At 38.6% G+C, this 22948-nt stretch overlaps 1 protein-coding gene across 1 annotated transcript in view; it reads left to right on the top strand.

The window, feature by feature from the left end:
* The window catches only part of MRPL13 (mitochondrial ribosomal protein L13), a 29246-nt gene extending 8053 nt beyond the window's left edge, over window positions 1-21193 (top strand). Inside the window, exons 5-7 of the mRNA XM_014965426.1 lie at window positions 5784-5870; window positions 6218-6339; window positions 20879-21193. Of these exons, the coding sequence (XP_014820912.1) occupies window positions 5784-5870; window positions 6218-6339; window positions 20879-20903 (234 nt within the window). The 3' untranslated portion in view covers window positions 20904-21193. The remainder of the gene's footprint in view (window positions 1-5783; window positions 5871-6217; window positions 6340-20878) is intronic.
* Window positions 21194-22948: the final 1755 nt, after the last annotated feature.

Raw genomic sequence — 22948 nt, 5'->3', positions numbered from 1 at the left:
CTGGACCACCCATAGATGAGAGTATTAAATAGTTCTTTAGGTGCAGCATAACAGCTTGATGCTCTAGTTCAAAACAGCCTCTCTGTTCTTCAGGTTAATATCATACTAATATTCTGTATGGTATTACTACTCCCTAGGATATATATTAGCAGACAACATTAATTTCCATTGTATGTTGCTACGTACAGAAAAATCTGTTTGAAAGGTTTGGTGTGTTTTCTTTGCCAAGAGACTCTTTTGAAAATAAAGGAAACAGGTAAATTTTTGTTTTGAGATGCATGTGTTTGGAATGCGTAGAAGGTTGGAGTTTTCTTGTTTGTTTTTAATAAAATTTGCAGAAGGTTTTTTTAGCTGGAAAATTGCTGGTAGGCATGAGACCAACACTTTCAAAATTAGGCTTTGAAGTATTTGATACGGGAAGACTAATAGATGTACTTTTAAATCTCACAGACTTGAGAGGGAGCAAAGATTACTTGGAAAAAACTTTCTGGAAAAATCTTACGGTTTTTAATTAAAACGCCTGCAAAATATGTTGACAGATGTAATCTGTAGAAGTAGGTACTAATCCTGTCAGGACAATGTTTTCAATCAATTTTTATGTTATTTCTAGTTTTAAAAGTAAGCAAAACTTGGTGCTTTTTTTTTTTTTCCTTTTTAAAATTATTATTTATTTTTGGCTGCATCACAAACTCCTCCCAAAAAAAAAAAAAAAAGAAAAAGTCATGTTTAGCTAATACCGAATGCTCAGTGAAAGGATTGACCTTTGAAGCATTCAGAGGCCGTATAGCCTCTGACAAAGAAATGATGGGCAATAATTGTTGGGAATGAATGTTACCTGCTAGGGAAGATGATTAAGCCAGGCGGGTGGCTCTAGGGAAGTCTCCCCTGAGGAGGCCTCCGGGCGTGTCAGGGTTGTGGTTTGTTCAGCTGCTGGCACTGATAGGAAGGGGCTTAAAATGTTCTCATTCTCCTATTGAATGCTCTTTAGCAACTGCTTGCACGTACGGACTTGCCATTGTATCTGCATAATAATGATCTTTTGAAGAAAAGCTCAGATAGAAAAGATGATTAAGTCTTGCTGTTGGTATTTGGAAGCCTATTTTCTTTGCATCAGTAAGGGATAGTTAATATAATAATGTGTGCATACTTTAAAGGCAGTTACTGAAACACCGGATATAATAGCGTTTTCTTTTATTACTATAGAGTAATGTTTTTTAATTAAGTAGAACAAAACTTCAAAGTCTGGATTAGTAAGCAGACAGAAGTTAGTATGGCAGGGGTGGGAGAATATTGTTACGGAACCTGCTATCTTAAAATCTCTAGGTGCTCTAAATAAGTCTTAGAGCTGGCTTAGAAGTAGACAATAATAAATACTTTGTTTTTAAAAAATCTTAATCCATTTCTTATTTGAATTTGCCAGGCAAATTAATATAATAATTTAAAGAATACATTAAACTTCTAAGTTTTTAAGTACTGAACAGTAGTGGAAAGTTAAATGGCATGCAATTGGAGTTTAATTTGTCTCTGACCAAATCATTTTTATGGCAGTATTAAGTACGTTCACTTTTGCTGTGCTACTCATGCAACTCTCTGAGTTAGTAAGGTGAAGTTCTTTGTATGCTTTTATAACATACATGATGAAAAGAACAACATCAAATACAGATTAGAAAGATCTTTATATGGTAGAGGAAGATGTTGTGTCAAGCTGTACCTCTGAGTGTATCTCCTGAAATTTTTCTAGGGTTTTTTTGGTATGCTCTGTAATTAATCACTCCTGTTTTCTCTGGAGCAGCGTGTCCTTCCCATGTTCTAGAGTTGCTTCCTGGTGATTATTGGATTTAAGTCAGTTGTTAGGGTAGACATTCTTCTGGAAATTCGGCCAATTATTTTGTGCTTCTCAGGCCCAAGAGTGGTATTGCTCTGTTGATTTCCTTCTTTACAGTATGTTTTATCTGGCAAAGAATCTTTCTCAGAACTTGTTTCCATCAAGCATAGTCTGCAACTTGCACGTGAGCCAAAGCCTATCACAAAAATTTAAATGTTCAAGCCTCACACAGTGTTTCAAATAAATATAGTTTTAATTTATTTGTACTCATAAAATGTTACACCATGTAGTAAGGGACTGAAAGTGCAAGAGTTTTACTGGAGCTGCCTTCAGATTCCTTTCCTCCTAATTAGCGCTTTAAATTGGGAATTAAAAAGGTAATGTCATATAACTGTGATTAGGAGCATGTGTATACTCACTATGCTGTGAGTCTATAAATTAGCCAACTTGAAAAAAAGGTATTGCAATATTCAGGATGATGGTTGTAACTGCAGCCAGTAGGGATTTTGTAATTCAAAAGAAATCAGGGCAAACAGCATTCCAGTACTTCAAAAATCTCCAAATATTAACACTGTTGTTGCTGTATACATCTGATGGTGGAAGTCTTTACCTGATGGAGAAGGTGTCATGGCCTTCAGGAGTATTTATGAGGATATGGAATTTTACAGGTTGCTAGTACTAAAGATAAAGGATTGGGTAGAGGAAGGCAGTAGGAATCCATAAATAACTGAATAAACTGTTAAACTGTACTAATTAGTTTTAAAGTGAGATTGAGGTTGCAGACACACCTGTGGGTAGGTAGACCTCTTTACCAGTTTGAAGTCCCACAGAAATCAATTGGGTTTTATACATTTCATGTAAATTTAAACTCTTGTTATTTTAATAGTTCAAAGTAAACATAATCACGTAGAAAACAATAAGAATTGTCTTTTATTAGACATGTGTTACAGGCATATAGAAAGATTTTTGTTGTTAATTCCTTAAAGAAACAGCGTATTCTGATGAGTGCTTTCAGGGAGCATTGAATCTGGGTTTAGGTTTTGCGTGAGCTCAGTAGCAGACTTTTTCTTGCTATTCTATACCTTTTTATTTAGGGTTGGTTCATTTTTAGTAATACTTGAGCATGTTCAGGTAACAGGAGAGCCCTTACTTAGCACCCTGTAAATATTGCTGGTTGGATCTGCCTTTTCTGTTGCATAACCTTACTCAAGTTGCAAAAGCAGTCCATACAGCTTCAGCTGAGCCTATACTTTACTAGCTTCTTTGACTTGTCATCACACCAATTAGAGTGAGGTTCTGGCTGTAGGCAGAATTTTGGGCAAGGAGCTGGATGTAAACTTGGTCTTTCCAGGAGCTGGGTTTGGATTTGCTTTGGCTCATAGAAAAGTCCTTGCGGCAGAAGTCACGATGAAGGAAACTAGAGTTTTTCCAGCACTACCTTCTCTATCCTAGCTCCCTCTATGGCCTTCTGTTCTGTAGTTGGACTGACTACCTTGCAATAAATCAATAACAAAAGTACAGAATAGCAGGACCTTTTAAATTTACACTCCAGCTTGCTTCATAATAAACTTATTTGGCTTTTTAAAAGTATCAAATAATAGTTTATCACCACCTCACCCCTCCTTTTTTTTTTTTCTTTTTTCTCTATTTTTCTTCCTGACCAAAGTGAATGAGCTTGAGGGGTGGGAGGTGTAAATCTGCCTTTGACCTGTTCCTGCAAGGAAATTATGATCTGCTGCAGAAGCCAAGGCTTTTTTCCCCTCTTTGCCCCTACCGTGAGTTTCTGGGGCAGGGAACATGTGTGCTCAAACCCAAGGTTATTGTTCCTCTCTCTTATTCTCCACATGGGTGTAATGTATAGATGGAAGTATTTTCAAGTGGCTCAGACATTAAAAGCTCTATGATAACCATAATAACATGCAATTAAATAACGAGCTGTTTGAAATGTCCAGTTAGTAAGTTGCGAGTTTGTTTCCTCTGAGAGTTCATTCAATTGCATTGAAGCTCCAGAATGGGAGAGACTGTAACAGTGAAGTCCAGTTTCCTGCTCTGGATCAGGCATGGATTTAATATCTTCATCAGTGACATAGACAGTGGGATTGAGTGCACCTTCAGCAAGTTTGGGGATGACACCAAGCTGAGTGGTGTGGCTGATTCATTAGAGGGATGGGATGCCATCCAGAGGGACCTGGACAGGCTTGAGGAGTGGGCCCACATGAACCTCATGAAGTTCAACAAGTTAAAAAACTGTTCACGTGAGCTGTTGTTAGAATCCATGTGCTTTCTTACATTGTTATAGTGTCTCACTTTATTTTCAATATTCAGTGAAGTAAACCAATGAAGGTTCATTTCCTAACTTCATCTTGCCTTTGTCTAAGCGCATGATATACTGGCCTAAATAAGCTAGTTTGCTGTACAAGCATAATAGTTTTATCCCTAAAAACATTAGTTTTCATCTTCATTTTTTAATAGTATTTTATTGATTTTTATTAGAGAAGATATCAACACTACAGATTATTCTGCCCAGTCGGATGTATTTCTTCTGTCATCTTGATTAATTATATTTGTCCACAGATCTGTGATACTGGCTGCATAACATCTAAATATCTTTGTGGTGTTAAGGCTTCTGTAAATTCCTTCAGTTTCTCAAGGCAGTGGGTACATGTTTCCAAGGATCCTAAGACAAGGTTACTGCCTATTAAGTTCTGTCTCCAGCCTGTGAATGGCAAGATGAAGATAATACTGAGGCCAAGCTATCTGAGTGTTTACTAACTTCAGAATCCACGTAGAAATGCCTGCGAGTTTAAGAACCTGCACTTATTCATTTCACCTGTAACAATCATTCTATCTTAACTATGTAGTTCCAGCTAGGAACTCAATATTAGTAATTATCTCTAAAATTTTGATATCATTCTTTTAGTTAATTTTATTTTAAAAAGCAACTTCACTCAATATACTTTTCAGAACATCCAGTTGCTGGGGAAAATTGTTTGTGCTTAGTGCATTGCATTTCATTGTGGCTTATTGACTTGAGCTCAGCACGCCTGGGCAGCTTCCAGTTTGGAGCTAGGTTATGTCTGGGTGGCATGGAGCACAGAACAAGTGGGTTTCCTTCTATTTATAAAATTGCATGTAGGTCTACCCCTAAATGCTTTGCTGTTCTTCATAGAACCCTTTTGGTCTCTTACAGTTGCATGCCTTGTTTTACATTTTAAAATGTTCCCCTTTTGGATGTATTCCATAACAAAGTGCTTAGTATTTAAATTACGGGCATCTATGCTAGAGCCTAAGAGAATCTTGTTGAATTTTGTTTCTTTTCAATAAGCATCATCTAGAGTAGATGTACAAATTCTATTTGTTCCTGGTGCTCAGAAGTGCGATTGCTCATCTGGAACTAAGAGCAAGTGAATAAATTATACATATATATATATATATATATATATATAAAATGTTCGTGATGCAATGTCTTGGTATATCAGCTTTGCTTAAGATCCGATGCATTAATTATATAGAAGTTCCAAACATAGCATATTACGGTGTTAACCGAGACACTGAGAACACTTGTTAAATTTGTTCGAGCCTTTTTTTTTCCCCTCAATAACGTGTATATAAGTTTGCAATACAGTATGGAGTTACCACAAGCTTCCCGATTCTTTTCAACACTGAATGATCATATGCAATCATCCACAATGCTAAATATAGCTCTTAACTTTCAAAGCTGCAATTTTCTATATGGCTGTTACAGTAAGTGTTTATATGACTGGGAGTAAGTGTTCCTTCTTCCAAAACAGTAAGTCTAGAGCACCTTCTAAATGTGGTGCCAGAATTCTTCAAGAAGGAGGAAGCTGGCTGAAAAGAGGTTCAGTGACTAGTGGAATGGGCAGAAGGAAACATAGCTTAGTTTTTCACATTATTTGTAGCCTGTCTGATTAGTTGGTGCCATGTTATCTTTCCACAGATTGTTAAACTGGCTGTTTATGGAATGCTTCCAAAAAACCTTCAGAGAAGAACTATGATGCAGAGGCTGCACCTTTTCCCAGAAGATGTGAGTAGTCACGCAATAACATTTTCATTCTTGTGTGCTTTGGAGGTGAAGAGGGAGTGTTAGCCATAGCAAAACTCTTGTCATAAGAAGGTAAATTAAGAAAAATCAGGCTGCTTTTTATTTATGTATCTAAATATAGTTGAAATGTTGTGGTGGTTTTTTTTCTTTATTATTTCACGAAATCGTGAAATCTCACAAGCTGTGTGAGAGCTGTCTTCTGTATTTAGGTCAAATGCTTAGCATGAAGGACGCAAAAGTGTTGACAAATGTTGGTCTGGATTTGGGGGGTGGTGGTGGTGACGTTTTTTAAACAATCAAATAGCTAAGACAGTTCTGACCTGCCTCAGGTTATTCCAGAAGATATCCAGAAGAATCTTCTACAAGAGATTCCTCAGCCACGTGAAGTCCCCAGGAGGTTAGATGAATATACACCGGAAGAAATTGCTGCCTTTCCAAAAGTTTGGACTCCGTAAGTATCTTAGATTTTATTTTTTTTTTTAAAGGATACTTTTAAAGTGACTGAATAGGTACGACATAGGCTCTCAGATTATCAGTAAGAAAGAAGGAATGATTTTTCTCAACGTCATCTTTTTTTGGAGAGAGGAGGTCATTAAAGCAAAGAACTTCATATTAGAAGGGAGTGGTCGCTAAGTTTTTGTATTTCTGGTATTTTTGTATTTTCCTGTATTTTCTTTGATTTGAAGTAAAGGTTTTCTCATTCATGTTTTCAACTCTTTACTGCATCCAAATGAGTTGGGTAGAAGATGAGTAAAAAGCTTCATTACTCCAAGTTGTATGTGCTCTGTAATACGCAACTATTAGCCATCGCCGAAGGAAACACCACGCGGCTCTGTGAGGGAATGATTCATTGCAGGGGGGAACCTTTCAGGTTTTCTCCAGAGGAAGGGAAGGAATTCTACTAAATTAAACCTCAGAGAGTGAATTTTTGGCAGAGAACGTACCATCTGTTTATTTTGATAAATAGTTTCTTTTCCATGGGCAAAATCAGTCCCACAGTAGTGGTGTGGCATAGGAATGAGTATTTGTGGTTTGCTTTATACCACCACATGCATTAAGTCAACCTGCTAGTGAAAATAATGTGTTACATTTGAGGCACTTTCAGATTGGTAACAGTATAATTTTTTTCTTGTGCTTATTTTGAGAGTCCTATTTAGGCTCAAGATCCCGTTATGGTAGTCAACAGAGAAATTAATTTTGAAAGATGGCCCCTTTTCTGATTATTCTAATGAAATTCAAGAAAAAATGTAGCAAGTGGGAAGATGGGGGAAAGGTGTAAATAAGCTAACACCAAGATGAACTTGATGGTCTATCTCCAGTTAGATTACTAGTATTTACTATTACTTAGCATTTGAAGTAAATGTAATGCTAAATTAGTCCTGCTTTCAGTGGGGGATGGGTGCAGATAACTTTTTGGGGTCCCTTCTGATGCAAGTTATTTTGTGGTTCTTTATATATGATGAAAGTAAACCAACACAGATAGTAAAATAGATTATTATGTCAATGAACTCTATTTAGGAATCCCAATGTGTAGGTTGCTAGCAGTGTTTGTTAGTCCTGTTTGGCTTTTCCTTGGGCTACTGTTTGTCACAAGGGACTCAGAAGTCTGGGTGAGAGCACATGGTGCTAAAATGAGTAGCCTTTTCTTGTCCTCTGTGACCTGCATTTAGGATATAAATATTTACTGTTTTGTACTTTGGTCTGTGAGCTTCTGTAAAACCTATAGATAGCTTCCAAGCAGTAAAGAGTAGTCCCTACAATAAACCAGAAAACGAAGGATGCAGAAAAACAATAAACGCTATTTTTTTTAGATGGTTTTAATGTCTTCCTGCCTTACATGACTTTTTTTTTTAATTATTATTTATCTTCCATGACGTTCTGAACCTGCTGACCACTCTGTTTAAAGGATAAAGGTTCTAAAGGGAATTAAATTCCTCTGCGTGATTAAAAAAGAAAAAAAGGAGTTAGAGGGAGACACTCTTTGTGGAAGATATTCCTTCTTTGGAAAAAAAAAAAAAAAAGTTGATATCAACCTTTTAAAAGTTGCTGTGTCCTTTAATGGAAAAGACCAAATAAAAAGCATAGCTTGTGTAAAGGTATGAAAGGCTATAAAATACAGGTAAACACAATTACAACAAGAAAATTAATCTTTGAGTTTTCACATTAATACTAACACCCAAGAAATGTACCTGACTCTATATAAAATAGCTGTAAGACACATACAGAATTTATATGAGAAGTTACTAGTATTAGGAGGAAAAGAGCCCTTTTCACTTTAATCTGAAGTCATACATAAACAATTTTCATTTGGAATGTGAATAGAACATGCTCAGTGTTGCTAGTGATCTCATTGGAGTTCTTACCTATATTTTGTATCAAAATGTCTTGCTGTGGATGTTTTTTCAAAGGCTGTTTTGCTGGTAATTGGAGACCGACACACCATAGACAAATATACGATAGCTAAGTGGAATGCTAAAACAGGAAAATGTTTTTTAAGGAAAGCCCAGGGCTGGTGTGGAAACCCAGCAAATAGTTTGTTTTTCAGAGTGGAGAGCCTTCCAGAGTCCCCCCTCCTTCCACCACAGCCAGAGTTCATGATCCGACATCAGGCGGGATCCTGCTCTATAAAAGCGGGAAATTAAATGTCAGCGTATTTCCAGTGAGAGAGATGTTCATAGAATCAATAGAATGGGTTGGGTTGGAAGTGACCTTGAAAATCATCTAGTTCCAACCTCTTGCCACAGGCAGGGACACCTCCCACTAGATCAGGTTGCTCAAAGCTCCATCACAACCTGGTCTTGAACACTTCCAGGGATGGGACATCCACAACTTCCCTGGGCAACCTGTTCCAGTGTCTCACGGGAGTAAAACTTTTCTTTGAGTGTTCTTTCCTTTTATCCCTAACCTGAACCAATTGACTTCCCAAATTGTGCAGAGCTTCACTCTTAGATCCTGGATGGAGACGTCTGAAAGAAGCATGGTGGAAAATCCAGGAAAGTTAAATTATGTCTTTTCCAGACACATTTAGAGGGGAGAAAGATCAAAAACTAGTTCATTTGACTGAGTTTGATTTTGTAGCTTCTTACCGTGAATGAAACCATTATTTCTAGTGTGTTTGAAGTTTCAAATTGTATGTCTTTTAAATGAGTTTTAAACAGAAATAATCACAGAATTCGCCAGTCACATATGACTAAGCAAACAGTTCTGTTCCGTAAAAGCAAGGATACCTCAGATTCATGTGTAATTTTTTCTGTTACATACCGTTTTCAACTTGTTTAACTGTCTCGGTGTATATATATGTTTTTAGAGAGTTTTAAAGGCAGGAAATTGTTTTGGAAGAAGTATTTAAATAAGAATGTCACCAAATATATAGAACAGCAGCTCTTGTGTTGTTCCAGTGAGATGGATGCATTCCTGAGAGTTTCCCTGAGGAAAGCAGAGCGCTCTGATCTCCAGGGGCGCTGGGGCGGGTGCTGGTGTGCACACTGGGTGTCTGTTCCACTGCCAGCCTTCACGGCAGCTCCCCTCGGCCAGACAGCCTCTCGCCTGTCTTCCTGGGGAAAAACCTCCTTGGACACTTCTGACGTTTTTAAAACTTGATGTATTGTAAACTCTGACATTTCATTTAAGAAAACCAAACACCTTTCTAATGTTTGTTTTTCTGAGTAACTTGCCTGACTTCTGGCCCCCATCCGCACATCCTGCTTTGAGGCAGGTTGGGGAACGTGGTCTGAAGCCATAATTTTGTTTTGGCTGAACAGCATGGGGTGGGCAGGGTCCTGGCATTGACAGTGAGTGTCACCCCCATGGCACGACACACAGGTTCTTAGTAGTTCATCAGCAACGTTTCGTGGCTTCGAAAACAGAGAATCACAATATTATCAGAAATAGAAGTTTGTAGGTGATGGAACACAATTATGTCAGACCCCTAAGAACCACGGATGGCTCTGATAACCCTCTTACACATCCTGTGCTGATCTCTTAGACTGGAGATTAGGAGAGGGTTCTTCACTGTGAGGGTGGTGGAGCACTGGAACAGGTTGCCCAGGGAGGTGGTTGAGGCCCCTTCCCTGGAGATATTCGTGGTGAGGCTCGACGAGGCCCTGGGCAACCTGGTCTAGTTGGGGGTGTCCCTGCTGACTGCGGGGAGGTTGGACTAGATGACCTTTGGAGGTCCCTTCCGGCCTGGGCAATTCTATGATTCTATGATACGGTGGTTGTAACTTCCAGTTCCTCCCCAACTTCATGTTCCTTAAAGTCAGCCTTGCCAACCTGGGGCAGCCTGAATCTTGCTCCTGATGTTCCTAGCAAACAAATTTGTAGGCGTTGGTAAACAGAAGGGGTTTTGGATTAAGAGATCCACTCAGCCACAGTTGCTCTTTCTGTTTGGTGTCTTTCAAGATAACTGCAGTAGTAGTTGTCTTGCCCAGTTCTACAGTTTCTCATATAAGTTCCTATTTTTAGTCAAATTATTTCTGGGATTTAGTAGTAACAGAGGTGAAGGAGCAGCCAGAAATGTCCTGAATGTGCCACTGAAATGATGTTATAAACAGTACTTTTATAAAAGTAAGATGCTGGCAGTTTATTTTATGAAGTGGGTTTTTTTGTCAGTTAATTTCCCCATATAACTTTACAGGGAACCAATACCAAAAGCCACCTCACACTATATTGGATACAAAAATGATATTTGGAGTATTTCCAATGATTTGCTGTGTTACAAAGATTATAACTTGTAGTTAATACCAAGTGTGTATAATGCTTTTTTGTTCTACAATGAAATATAAGGTATAATAAGTCGAAAATTGAGGTGTGGTTACTCCAGCAGTAGGGAGAAGCTCAGGAAGAAAACCACAGAGATTTCCTCCAAAAATGGTGACGACTTGAGCAAGTTTTATATGGACCATCTCGAGTTTATTCATGAGCCTTTAAAAATTCTGTGCTGAAATAAACATTCTCCAGCCATTTCCTTAGTTCCAGCTTAGTTGCAGTGTGTCTGCAGCTTTTTGGGGTTTGAGTTGTGTTTTTAGCGCGTCTCCTGTCACAGTGCTTGGTTCTTATCTTGGGCCATGGGTTGTTTCCAGATTAGGAATCAGCACTGTCCCTCCAACCTGGGTGCTCATCTCCTCCCACAAAGCAGGGCTGGCGTGTATCAGTGTTCAGAGAAGAGGTGGCCAACGCAAACTTCTGTGAAAGACTTGAGCCAGTCTTACTTTTTCCTAAAATCAGAAACTGTATAAACCAGGAAAAAGCTGTCCTGCCAATACAGCCCAATCCTGTTCCAATGTGCTCTTCGAGGAATCCCTCTGGAAGTTCATTTTCTGTGGCTTTTTGGTTCTTAGTAGGAATTCCAGTAACTAACTGGAGATCATTAACCCCCAATGAAATCTGGGAACTATCACCGGTAACTTTTTTTTTTTTTTTTAATAGTAAGGGCATAAAAATCTCTCATGATTTTTTTGTAGAATTTAACTTAACAGAAGTCTTGAAGATAAGTTGAGTCTCACATTTCAGGCTACCATAGCTGGATCCCATGGACACAAAGCCACACAGATACTTGAGAAGAAAATTCCTCTCCTTTACATTAGGTTTTAACCACAAGCAGCAACTGGATACTGATCAAGAAGGGTCAGTAGATTAATCATCTTAAAAATCTGACAAATTCATTTTTAGATTGTTTAGTCTACTAAAATGAATTGCTGGCTTTTCTCTAGCTTGCATAAAACACACCAGTGCTACTGATTCTCATGTCCTTTACCTGGGGGCAGCTTACACTGTAGCTAAAACTAGAGTTGAAGGTAAGAGGTTTAATAAATGGGTAACTGGGCACTTTCACTTCAGCTGTCTGAAGAGGCTACTTTCCCTTTCCCCTAAAATGTGGATCTCATATGCAAGAATAGAAATTAAATTAATGGGAATTAGACAAGCAATGTGAGAATGGTTGTATATTGTAGTGTTGAACTACTTGCCCAGATGAAGTTTGAATTAGATTATTTTTTAATTGCTCTTTTATAAACGTCTATATTTGCTTTTTTCACTTTTGGTGCTGACAGTAAGTCTGGAAAGCATTTCACCATTCCTTTACCCACTTCTCTGTTTATTTGAAGAATAACGTAATTCTTTGGACAAAGCCAAGGGTACGGTGCTGTTCTTTCTACAGTCCTACAGTTTTTAGCACAATATATCACTTAAAGAAAACCCTTTCATTTGCAAAAAGCATTATCTTGCTGAGATGAAGGTTACATGTACATTGCATTGATTTACCTTAAATCATTTTACAAACAGAATTCATATAATCCAGGTCAAAATCTGGGATTGACAGTAATTTTTAATTAGTTTAGTTCAGTTTTGCTTAATTTGTTTTTAGGGAAATTGGGGTTCTAACCAGTTTATTTTAAATTGTAATAAGCCATTCTTGGTTTCATTAAGAGTACCTAAATGCATATTAGCATTGGTTTAGATAATTTTTGAAAAGTGTCCATAAATCAAGTTAAAACCAGTGCTAGTTTTATGTAGAAAAAACCCAACAAACTGCAGTCAAGGACCACGAAAGATTTCTCTGAAGGTCTGTGTATGCAGGAAAGGGTTAGTCACTGGAGCTGCACTGGTATAACAGTATCAGCAAAGCCACCTTTTCTGACTCTGTTTTGTTACTAAATGTAGCTTCTATTACTGTGGTTTATTGTCCAAGTGGAATAAGTTATACTTGCAGAAATGCTTTGTAGACAGGCTGATAGTCTGCCCAAGAACTAGGCCAATATGGAAAAGGTTCTTTTGCCCCCAAGCAAAGCAAGTTCATGGTTTAGTATAGGCCACGGGGGTTATTGGAAATTTAATGATAGTTTAAATATCATTAGCTGTTTCACTGATTATTTTACCAGAGGCATAGAGCTACGCTGGGATAGTAGGTACATCTTGAGTAGAAAAACGATTCAGCTCCCCCCCAGCTCCAGACTCTGTTGGTATTTGAGTATAACCACATAATTTGGTTTTACAGAGAATGATGGCCGTGTCTAATCCTTGGTTTTTGATTTACTGGTGTGATTAGTCAAACAGATGAAATGTATTCAGAAATGCCCTTTAGCTGTAGTGCACTTACCTAATAGCTATTGACTTTGGCACAATTTGCAAAGTCTACCTGAAAACTATATATATTTCTCTTGTTTCGGAGTTTACAGTAAATTTTGGCTCTGTGTTGAAGTCTGTCTTTTAAGTTTGTCTATAAAAATGTATCTTAAGATACTTGAAGTTTTATAGTTGTATTCATAATTTAACCTTTAAAAGTACGCCAGATAGACTGCAGATTTCATGCTGTGTGTATTGTGCAACGGTTTTGTATAAAAACAAGTTGTTTGGAACCTTTTGGGGTAAGAGAAGGCTAAAGAACACCTATCCTCATTAACAAGCAGACATGAAAGATGAGCCGTAGAATTATCCCGCGTAAGCAGCTGACTGTCATCAGTTAGCAATTAGCCCACATTCCTGTGATTAGGATTTCCATAAATATGAAGAAGAGCACTAGTAATACAGATCTGCTGTGCCTGCTGCCTCCCAGTAGCTGATCATAGACTGGCTGAGGGCTGGGTACTTAGTGGCATGGTCAATCCGCAAGATCTTTTCACTATTTGGTCTTCCCCTATCTGTCATCTTCTGTTAGAAACCCTATTGTTTATAAACTCTCCTAAAAGACACATTTATGAGCCAGTGGATATCATTGGCTCACTACTTAACAAATTTGGACGTGATTTAGAAGTATTTTAGTGCTAATTAAACTACATTTCTTTGTATGTTTTAGTTTTTCAGCCAAGTTTGGTGAGATTTTATCCCTATTGTTACTGAAACTTCTTGAAATCTGTGTAGGAGAATCACAAAGAGCTTCTGTGAAACTACACAGTCATCCTGAAGACTCCTTCAGCTGTTGGGGGAACACTTCACTGTTATGCAGGAAGCAGAGGGGGGGAAAAAAGAAAAAAAAAAAAAAAAAAGCCAGTGGAAAAAAGTCCATCATAGCAGCTACAGACCTAAAATCCTCTGGCATGAGTTACTCTTAAAACATTTTGATAACTGTGAGTTTAGACTGATACTTTTTTTTTGATGGATAACCCATGCAAACAGTAAACCTACCAGACATGAAATTTTTCAAATAAGAGGGAGCATTGCACAGACTGTGAATGGATTACATGGATGTGCCTTTCATACCAGATGGTTATTAATTTTTATGGAGTTTTTAATGCATCTGGAGTGCTTTTTCTCATTCATGGAAGCAGTGAAATCTTAACAGAATTCTAAGCCTGTCCTTTTCAACTTTTGCTCTTGTACTGCTGCTTTTATCTTTCTGTCAGTTTATTGGTGTGCAGCATTAGTCAGCCTGGAGGCGCTGACCTTTCACAGCCCGATGCGAGGTTAAATCCCTTCTGAACACTCATCCTGACTGCTGGGGAGATGCAGAGAGCAGGGGGAGCTCTGGCTCTCTGGGTCACGTTCTCCAATGTTGAGACAATTGCCCGCAGGTGAGAGAGAAATGCAATTTGAGGTCTTCAAAGCTTCCAAACCAGGTGTGCATCGCTGAGTCAAGAGCAGGTATTGACAGGTCACTTCTTCTGCAGCATCGATGCTCTTATTCCTTGGCAGAGGCAGCTTTGAAACCATTAGTTACCAATCATGAAGACAGGCTTGCAAGCACACAAAAATGACTGTAGGAGCTCCATTAAATTTGACTTTGTTTAATTTATTTTGAAATGTCTTGGTCAATGCAACCTAACAATAAAACTATTCTGAGTAGAAATTGTTCATGGAGAGATGATTATCCAGTATTTTTGAGCTTGAAAGACCATATGGTTATGTCATCAAACGCTGTTTTATCAGCAGCATGTGGTTGAAAAAACTAGGCAGGTGTGTTACCTTTTTTCGGAAGAAGAGAGAAGAGAAATGTCCATTATAAATTATATTGTTACAGATAATCCCAAAGCATTTAGAAATTCTAAGAAACAGAATAATTTGGGCTAAAATAGGAAGTGGTACTACCTACCTACTAGTACTACTTAGAAGAAGTATTCTGAGTTATTAAAAAAGAAGAGAAAATATATTAAAGGATTGTCTAAAAATCGAGATGCTGTAAAGGATTGTAAAACAACTTCTTTACGTATAAAATAGATGGTGCCATGTATTACTCTAGAGCCTTAACCTTATTATTTTTTAGAGGTAAGTAATGCTATTTTTCATCTGTCTGCTGTAAGGACTGTATTACAAGGTGTTCTCTCACTTGGCTAGAAATAAGGCCATGAAGTTGGCCTATGTATTTTTGAAATCGAGATAGTTGCAGTGTAAAGCAGACTGGTGATTACTTAGATTTGGCCTTCACAGGGTAACACCACCCCCCCTTATTTTATTTTATTTTTCTGAGGCTGTTTTGCCTCCACAAAACATTGCTAGGCAAAGGGAAACATCTTTGCTGGAATGTGCTGACAAGAATTTAATAAAGATGGAACTGTGAAGCAAGTCTGTTCAGACTTGATGGAAATAAATATTCACTCCAGGAGTTGAAAATTGAACACATTTAACTCTTGGAAGGGGTCTCTGTTCCGTCCACTCTGACAGGAGAAGTGCCCTAGGAAAAGCGTATTTCACATCATACTGAAAAAGAGTGTTGAATATTATGGGGAGGGGGGTGTCCCATCATAGTTGCAACTATGCAAGTAGGTCTTTTTGTACTGTTAGTTTCTGTTTGCCATCTGAGATACTCAGAGGCTGAGGTCATAGCTTCATGAGCATTTCTTCTGGCAAAAAGACTGGTTTAAGTGTTGTCCATTGCTTTTCCTGCCTTTCTGTTCTGCTTGCGTGGTAATGGAATAAAGAGACTTGTTGAACTGACCTAGATTAAAGATAACCTTTTTTTAAGCAGCTGTAAGAAGTGGTGTACGTTAGAGTTGGTGGGGGTGTTAGGGAATAGGCTAAAGTTATTCTTCTTCTAACATGTATGATCATCAAACTTCAATATTACTTTAGCATGGGTAGTTTAAGCTCAATTTTGGAATAAATCTTTACTTAAAGTACTCTGGGGAAGCCCTGCCTTTCATCGCTGACTTTAGATACTCACCTCTTGGCTTGAAGATGACTTGAAGGTACTTACCTCCGTAGGCTAAAGTTTGCCATTGTGAATTCTGTCTTCAGTGCCTGTGCAGATTTCACACAGCTACAGTTTAGTCTGAAAAGCAATTCTAACTGCATCATCACACACCAGTTAGTTGGAAGGGATGTCTGGTAGTCATCTGATCCAACCCCTTGGCTCAAGCATGGCCAGCTAGAGCTGGTTGCCTAGGACCGTGTCCGGACAGCTTTTGAGTATCTCCAGGGATGGAGACTCCACAACCTTTTTGGGCAATCTGCTCCAGTGCTCCATTGACCTCATAGTAAAGAGTGGTTCCTGATGTTCAGACGGTATGTCCTGTGTTTCAGTTTGTGCCCATTGCTCCTGGTCCAGGTAGAACTGCCTTCCCACTATTTTCTTCTTAATATTTAATTCAGACTCTTTAGATATCTTGAATAAGTAATAAAGAGGCAGGTCAGCAAGCTGAGAACTTTTTTTTTCTAATCTTGACATCTTTTTAAGAGAATGATGTAATATATTGAAGTATTTTTCAGTGAAGGTTGTCTTTATTATCTCAGTTTCCATTTTGAAATTAATACTGAGTCTTGTAACGAGACTTTCAGTCTTGTTAACCTGCCTTCGGTTCTGTTTTCTTTTACACTGAATAACTTGTTTTCTGAATAAATACTACAAAAAGTTTTATTCTGTTTTCTACTTCATTGTAAACAGGCAAACTGAGTGCAGTATTTTTAACTATATGATTTATAATATAGTATGTGCAACAGTGGTATTACTGCTGTCAGGGATGGAGCTTCTCTGATGCAGGAGTTACAGTGGAGGCTAAAAAGACACAAACCCTAGGTGCACTTAGCTGGGATTTTGGTGTTTTAAGGAGCATTTGGTGTATTTTGTTACTTAATGCAACTTTGTATCAGAAATGTTATTTTTTCCTGCATGCACATTCACTCCTTATACTTTACTGTTTCTCTGTATTGTAGATGGGATTAACACTTGCTGAAATTACGACCATTAACAGCTGTCACTGCTCAGGAGAAAAGAATAGCAATTCTTTTCAAAATGAACGTAAATTCAAAACTATTTAGAAATTTGACGTATCTGAGTAAAAAAAGCTTTGTAGAGTATGGGTTTACAAAAAGGTGTGCTCAGGTATACGTATGAGAGGAGTCGGATTATAAAATAGACTGAACCAGACCTACTGTGCCTCTAGGGAAGATCTTAGCCTGTATTTGAGGGTTTGGTTTGACCTCAGTCTTATTTCTTCAAGTGGGCTACTGAGCAAAATATTTACAGTTCCCCTGTAAATGGGAAAACTCTGTTGGTCCATTTGATTTTTTCAGTGTTCAAGCGTGTAGGGCTGGTATCTGAATCAAAAGACAACTTTTATGTAGAATACCTTAAGTCTGCAGAGTTTGGGGAAGAAGAAAGCGCCACCAGTTACAGTGGGGACCACTAAGAACCTTTTGTTTACCATAGCAAAAATTGATCCCATGAATTTGTATCGATGTGGAAGTTTACCTGTTTTGTGTTCAGTGACTGTGGATTGTCAGAATTTTACATCGGCTGTTTTCCTCTTCTGATTTCTGAGGCTGTTCAGCCTGGGGACACCTTATAGCAGCCTTCCGATATCTGAAGGGAGCTACAGGAGATCCAGAGAGAGACTGTTTGTCAGGAAGTCTAGTGATAGGACAAGGGGTAACAGTTTTAAATTGGAAAAGGGAAGATTCAGATTAGATACTAGAAAGAAATCCTTTCCTGTGAGGGTGGTGAGACACTGGAACAGGTTGCCCAGAGAAGCTGTGGCTGCCCCATCCCTGGAGGTGTTCAAGGCCAGGCTGGAAGGGGCTTTGAGCAACCTGGTCTGGTGGGAGGTGTCCCTGCCCATGACAGGGGGTTGGAAGGAGATGATCTTTAAGGTCCCTTTCAACCCAAACCATTCTACGATTCTATTCTATGATTCTATGATAGCTGTGAGTATATTAAAAAAAAAAAAAGGGAGAATTTAAGATATTTAAAATTTGTAATCAGAGTGTAGGACCAGTTCTTTGTTAAGAGTGGGAAGCACTGAGAGGCAGGGTGTAATTGGATGTCAATTTAATTTGCTGGCTATTTTGCCTCGAATTCACTGGACTGTGTCTTAGTGCTTTTTATGCTCAGTATAAAATGTTAGTGGGACAAGTATTTTTTTCCATGTTTTGGTGGCAGACATCTGCTGCACAGACTGATGTTGCACATTTTCAGTGAACCCGTAGTACTTTGCCTTTCAGCAGAGATTTCAGAGACGCGAGTTCCCACATTTTGCCTCCTGTTTCCCCTTGTCTTGGAGCCTGCTGTCAATATACAGCAAAATTATTTTTTTCCCCAAGAATGTTCCCTTAAAAAAAAAGAGTATGTGAAGTCTTGCCTTTGGGTGAATTTCTGAACCGTGTCTTCTAGGAGGTATAATTTCCTTTGTTCCAAATGCATAATCTCAGTGCTTTGCTGAGGAAGAAGAGAAAGCACTGCCATCAAAGACCACCACTCTTGCAAGGATTTATGTCATTTATCAATGAGCAATTATCCATTGCTGTTCTCAAGTACTTAATAATTCTCTCTGAGTGGACAAGGTTTTTGTGTGTTCCTAGTCTTTGTCTGACAAAATATTTATAACACTTTTGCCAAAGGCAGTGTTTTTCAAGGCTTAGCTTTCCTAGTGCCAAGGACTCTTTAAAAGCAGAGATTGTGGCCTCCAAAAGCCAAGTACCAGTAGACATAAAAGCCTACTGTGGCAATAGAAAAGGCTTTAAAAACTTTTATGTTTGTTCACACGAGTGTCTCAGTGTAGAAAATTCTGCCTTTAAGCTTCATTAACTTTGTAAGACTGCAAACTAAGAGTCCAATGTTTTATGCATTTAAAACAAGCGTTAAGTTTGAAATACGAATAGCTGGCAAGAAAAAAAAAAAAAAAAATTGGATTTTCACCCAAGAATCAGTGTAGAAAATTCTGCCTTTAAGCTTCATTAACTTTGTAAGACTGCAAACTAAGAGTCCAATGTTTTATGCATTTAAAACAAGCGTTAAGTTTGAAATACGAATAGCTGGCAAAAAAAAAAAAAAAAAAAAAATTGGATTTTCACCCAAGAACAAAGTACTGTGAGCTCTCTAGCTTTGCAGTGCTCCAGTGTAACCTGAGATAGAAGTTTTAACTGTGCCGTTCAAAGACAAATGCAAAATCCTTTGAGCAATGTGCAAGTGGATGGGTAATAACTATAAGCTGCAAGACAATGATGTCTTTACCACGTTGCATCTCTGAAATCTTTCGGCACTGGTCCCCCGCTCTAGGATGGATGCAGTGGTTAAAGTTCTGCTAAGTCTCACTGCTCAAAATCCTGCTCTCTTAAGACACCACAAACAGTGTGTTATGCTGAAATATCTATTGTGGTGTGCAGGGGTGAGATGGGAGTAACAGGATGTGGAACATTTCTGAAGACTGAAGTCCAGGACTGTAGGAACCGTGACCTGACTGTCTCGTGCATTCTCAAATGTTGAGTATGTTCAAGTTCAGCATTAAGCAAGTATGTACACAAGGGGTGTGGTGCTTACTGAAGTTCTTTCATGCACAAAAGATACAAGTCCAAATGTTAATATTCCATTTAAATGGGAAACAAAGAAGCTTTGATATACATTCAGCATGAACAATAGTTCGTCTTTATAGTTGTTCTTTAGAATTCATACAATCATCAAATTTTATAGGATACACTTGAAATAGCACAGACTGAATTCCAGAGTGGCTTTACCATAAGATCCTACAGGCTTGTACAAGAATTGCACAACTGACTTCACTTTGCAGTGCTAGTGGTTGAAAAACACTGGATCTGCAACGTACGATTTTAATGCCTAATGAAGTATTACATTGCTGTTGGGTGTCTCTGCAGCCATCAAACTCTCTGTCCCCAGTGTCACCCCCCTGCTTCCACTGATACTTGCTTTTAATCTGCACTGATGAACAAAATTAGTGATAAAATTTACCACCGTTGTAAATTTAACTTGGTTTACAGTTGTGGATTGCAGCTTTTCCTGTATTCCAGGCTCTGTTTTCAGTCAGTTTCACAGCAAATGCACTGATTTTGTGCATTTGTCCCATTACACGGTTACAAAACCTCTGTCGCTACATCTCGTGTTTAATTCTAGTGAAAATTGAACTTCTCTCCAGGACCTGTGAGGGATGTAGACTGGCTTCTAGCCCTCAAACTTGGCATTCTTCTAAAAACCGTGACCTAGTCTGATCCTGTGCCTGGTAGGTGTGGGGACAGCGTTGCTTCTCCGGCCGGTGGCTGCGCGACAGGCAGAGTGACATGTGCTCGAGTAGGAAATAGCAGAGGATTACAAACAGCAGTCTGTTGGCTGAATGGTTTCCACATTTGCCGTCCAAGCAGAAGGGATTGCACAACCTTTAAGAGTCAAAGTATTTTTTTCTTTAAGTTGTTAGTTTTAGTTACTCTGGTAGCATTGTAGGGAATAGGCTGTTCACTTAAAACTTGCTGGTTTATGTACAGGTTTGTTGTTTTTTTTTTTAACTGGAGATAAATTAATGCTAGTGTTTAAAGTGAGACTGCATTCAGTTAAAAATACTCTTCTGTTTTGTTTAGGAAAGCAGGAGTGGGTCGTAAGAGACACCTTGACCCAGCTAGTCCTGATGTCTGTAAATTCTTAGAGGTCTTAGTAATCTTCTCTGATTAGTTTTGACTTTTTAATGTAATCCAGAAAATATCCATCAGCACAAAACCTCAAGCACCAGAATAAGGAAATAAAAATAGTTACAGCTGTTACTGCATCCTTCAAGCAAAGCCACTGCAGTTTCCATATATTTCCTTAACAAAGACCCTTTCTGGTTTGTTTTTTTCCCCAGACCTAAAGATTTTCGAAGGAAATAACAACAGTAAAGGAAGAAAAACGGCCATCAGGAATGACTCTCCTCCTTGGAAAAAAAAGTCATCTAACGTGGAGGCATCTGTGCATCTCTTTCAACTCTTCTATACAGAGTGCTTTTGGCAAGTGTTAGCAAACTTTATTTGGAAAGATTGTTAAAATTAATGTATTTGAAACAGCCAAGAATAGATATTATATTGTTAATACCACCAGTACTCTGTGTTGTACGATCTGGTATTTGCTAATTACATTTGTTTTAATACTATTATTAAAGAATTGATATATTTTTAAGGAATATTTACATCTCATGGAAACAGTGCATTGTTTACTGAAATGAAGTATCTCACTCTGAAAGCTGCAAAACTTGAATTGCGTGAGGTAAGAGCAGTGAATAATGGTCACGGAGCTGCCACAGACAGCACGCTGGGGGTAAATCTGATTTGCTTTCCTGGTGAAAGAGGTGACCCATCCTTACAAGCCTGATGAGTGAGAGAATGCCAGTCTTGGTTCAGAAAAAGGGAATTGTTCATGGGGACCTCGCTTTCTCTTTGGGGGTGTAAAAAAACCAACCAGTGACTTGAGCTGTTTATTACTTCTGTAACTGATTGTGCGGTTCTTCTGAAGGTCTTTTCTGGAATGCTGAGGGTGTATCCCGTGTGAAACCAGCGGTGGGGTTTGGCTGAATGCATGTCTGTGCAGGCCTGCACTTTCCTTGTCTTGTCTTTCTGGGTGAACGTACCCGCTGAAGTTGCTGTGCTGGGGCTGAGAAGAATAAAACTTCCAGAGCAAAGTTACACACTAGAAAAACAGAGCTCTTCAGAGGAATTGATGCAGGTACCAAACACACGTGTGGGCATACTCTGGTCTTCTTGGAGACAAGAGAACCATTATTGAATGGCACATCTTGGAGGAATGAGGAGGTGAGATTTGTGATGGTCATTTTTTATGTGCTGTGATTTATCTCACAGTCTTCAGCAACCTTCTACTAAGGATTTTTCTGCCCAAGATGCTTTGCTTATCATTTCGCCTGTTCATTATGACCAAAAAGGTATTTGGTCACCAACCATAGTTTCTCATCCTGAAGCTGTGGCCGACTCTTGGTGTGGAGTGCCATATGGTGTGCTTGCAACACCCAAAATGAAGGCGGGGGGAATCAGTGTGTGCTTACAGAGGGTCTCTTTGCTGCAGGGAGGAAGACTGCAGTGTTTCACAGTGTCTGGAGTTTCTTGGATGCTGGAAAAGCGATGTTTCGGTTCCAACAGATCATAGTGCTGGAATACTGCAGAGCAGCAAGGAGAGCATCCATTTCAGAGGTGATACTGTTCCCTAGATTGCACCCAAACAGCAAACCGTGGTGGTGGGAAAGGTGTACCTCCAGGCACTGCATAAGGAACAGAATGAAAGCTACTTTTTAAAAAATAATCTTACTGGTGTTCAGACTCTTGTTAGACTGCTCTGCACTTGAATGTCCAGTTTGCTGAATGACAGCATCAAGGTTGACTCTTCTCTGCTTTCTACCTGCTTAACAGTATTATGTATATTCCTGATCATATTTCACTCTTGACACGGTGATGTTACGGGATTGTCAGCAGGAGACTCGGTATCTGTAGTGTTCTGTCTGCCTAAGACAGCTCTTTGTTAAAGAGCTTATTGAAATAACAGACACTAAAGAGGATCGTATGGGGAACACTCTTCCTTTTTTTTCCCCTCTTAGGCCCAAATCTGATTTTGATTCAAGTCACAGGATCATCCCTTCCTTAAAGTGTGTATTAAAGAATGAAGGAGCAACAGTTTTGTTATGAAAACCAATGGAGGAAATAGAATGTTAAGTGTTGAATGATGCAAAATAAGTTTTAAGAATTATTTTTCTTCTGAAAATTACTTCCCTGAAGTCCATTGTTGCTTCCCTGTACAGATCACCCTCAAGCCAAAGCTGTGGTGTAAGTAAACGAAGCACCTCTTGTTTTCTGTATAGTAGAAGACAGTTATGTGTTACCTGCCAAATTTTACAATGTTTGTTGGGGAAAATTGGTGTTTTCTATATCCGTTC

This window comes from Calidris pugnax, unplaced genomic scaffold, assembly GCF_001431845.1.
Source record: "Calidris pugnax isolate Ruff unplaced genomic scaffold, ASM143184v1 scaffold41, whole genome shotgun sequence".
Classification (NCBI taxonomy): Eukaryota; Metazoa; Chordata; class Aves; order Charadriiformes; family Scolopacidae; genus Calidris; species Calidris pugnax.
Note: the sequence above shows the minus strand (reverse complement) of the source record. Positions and strands in the feature narration are given on the sequence as shown.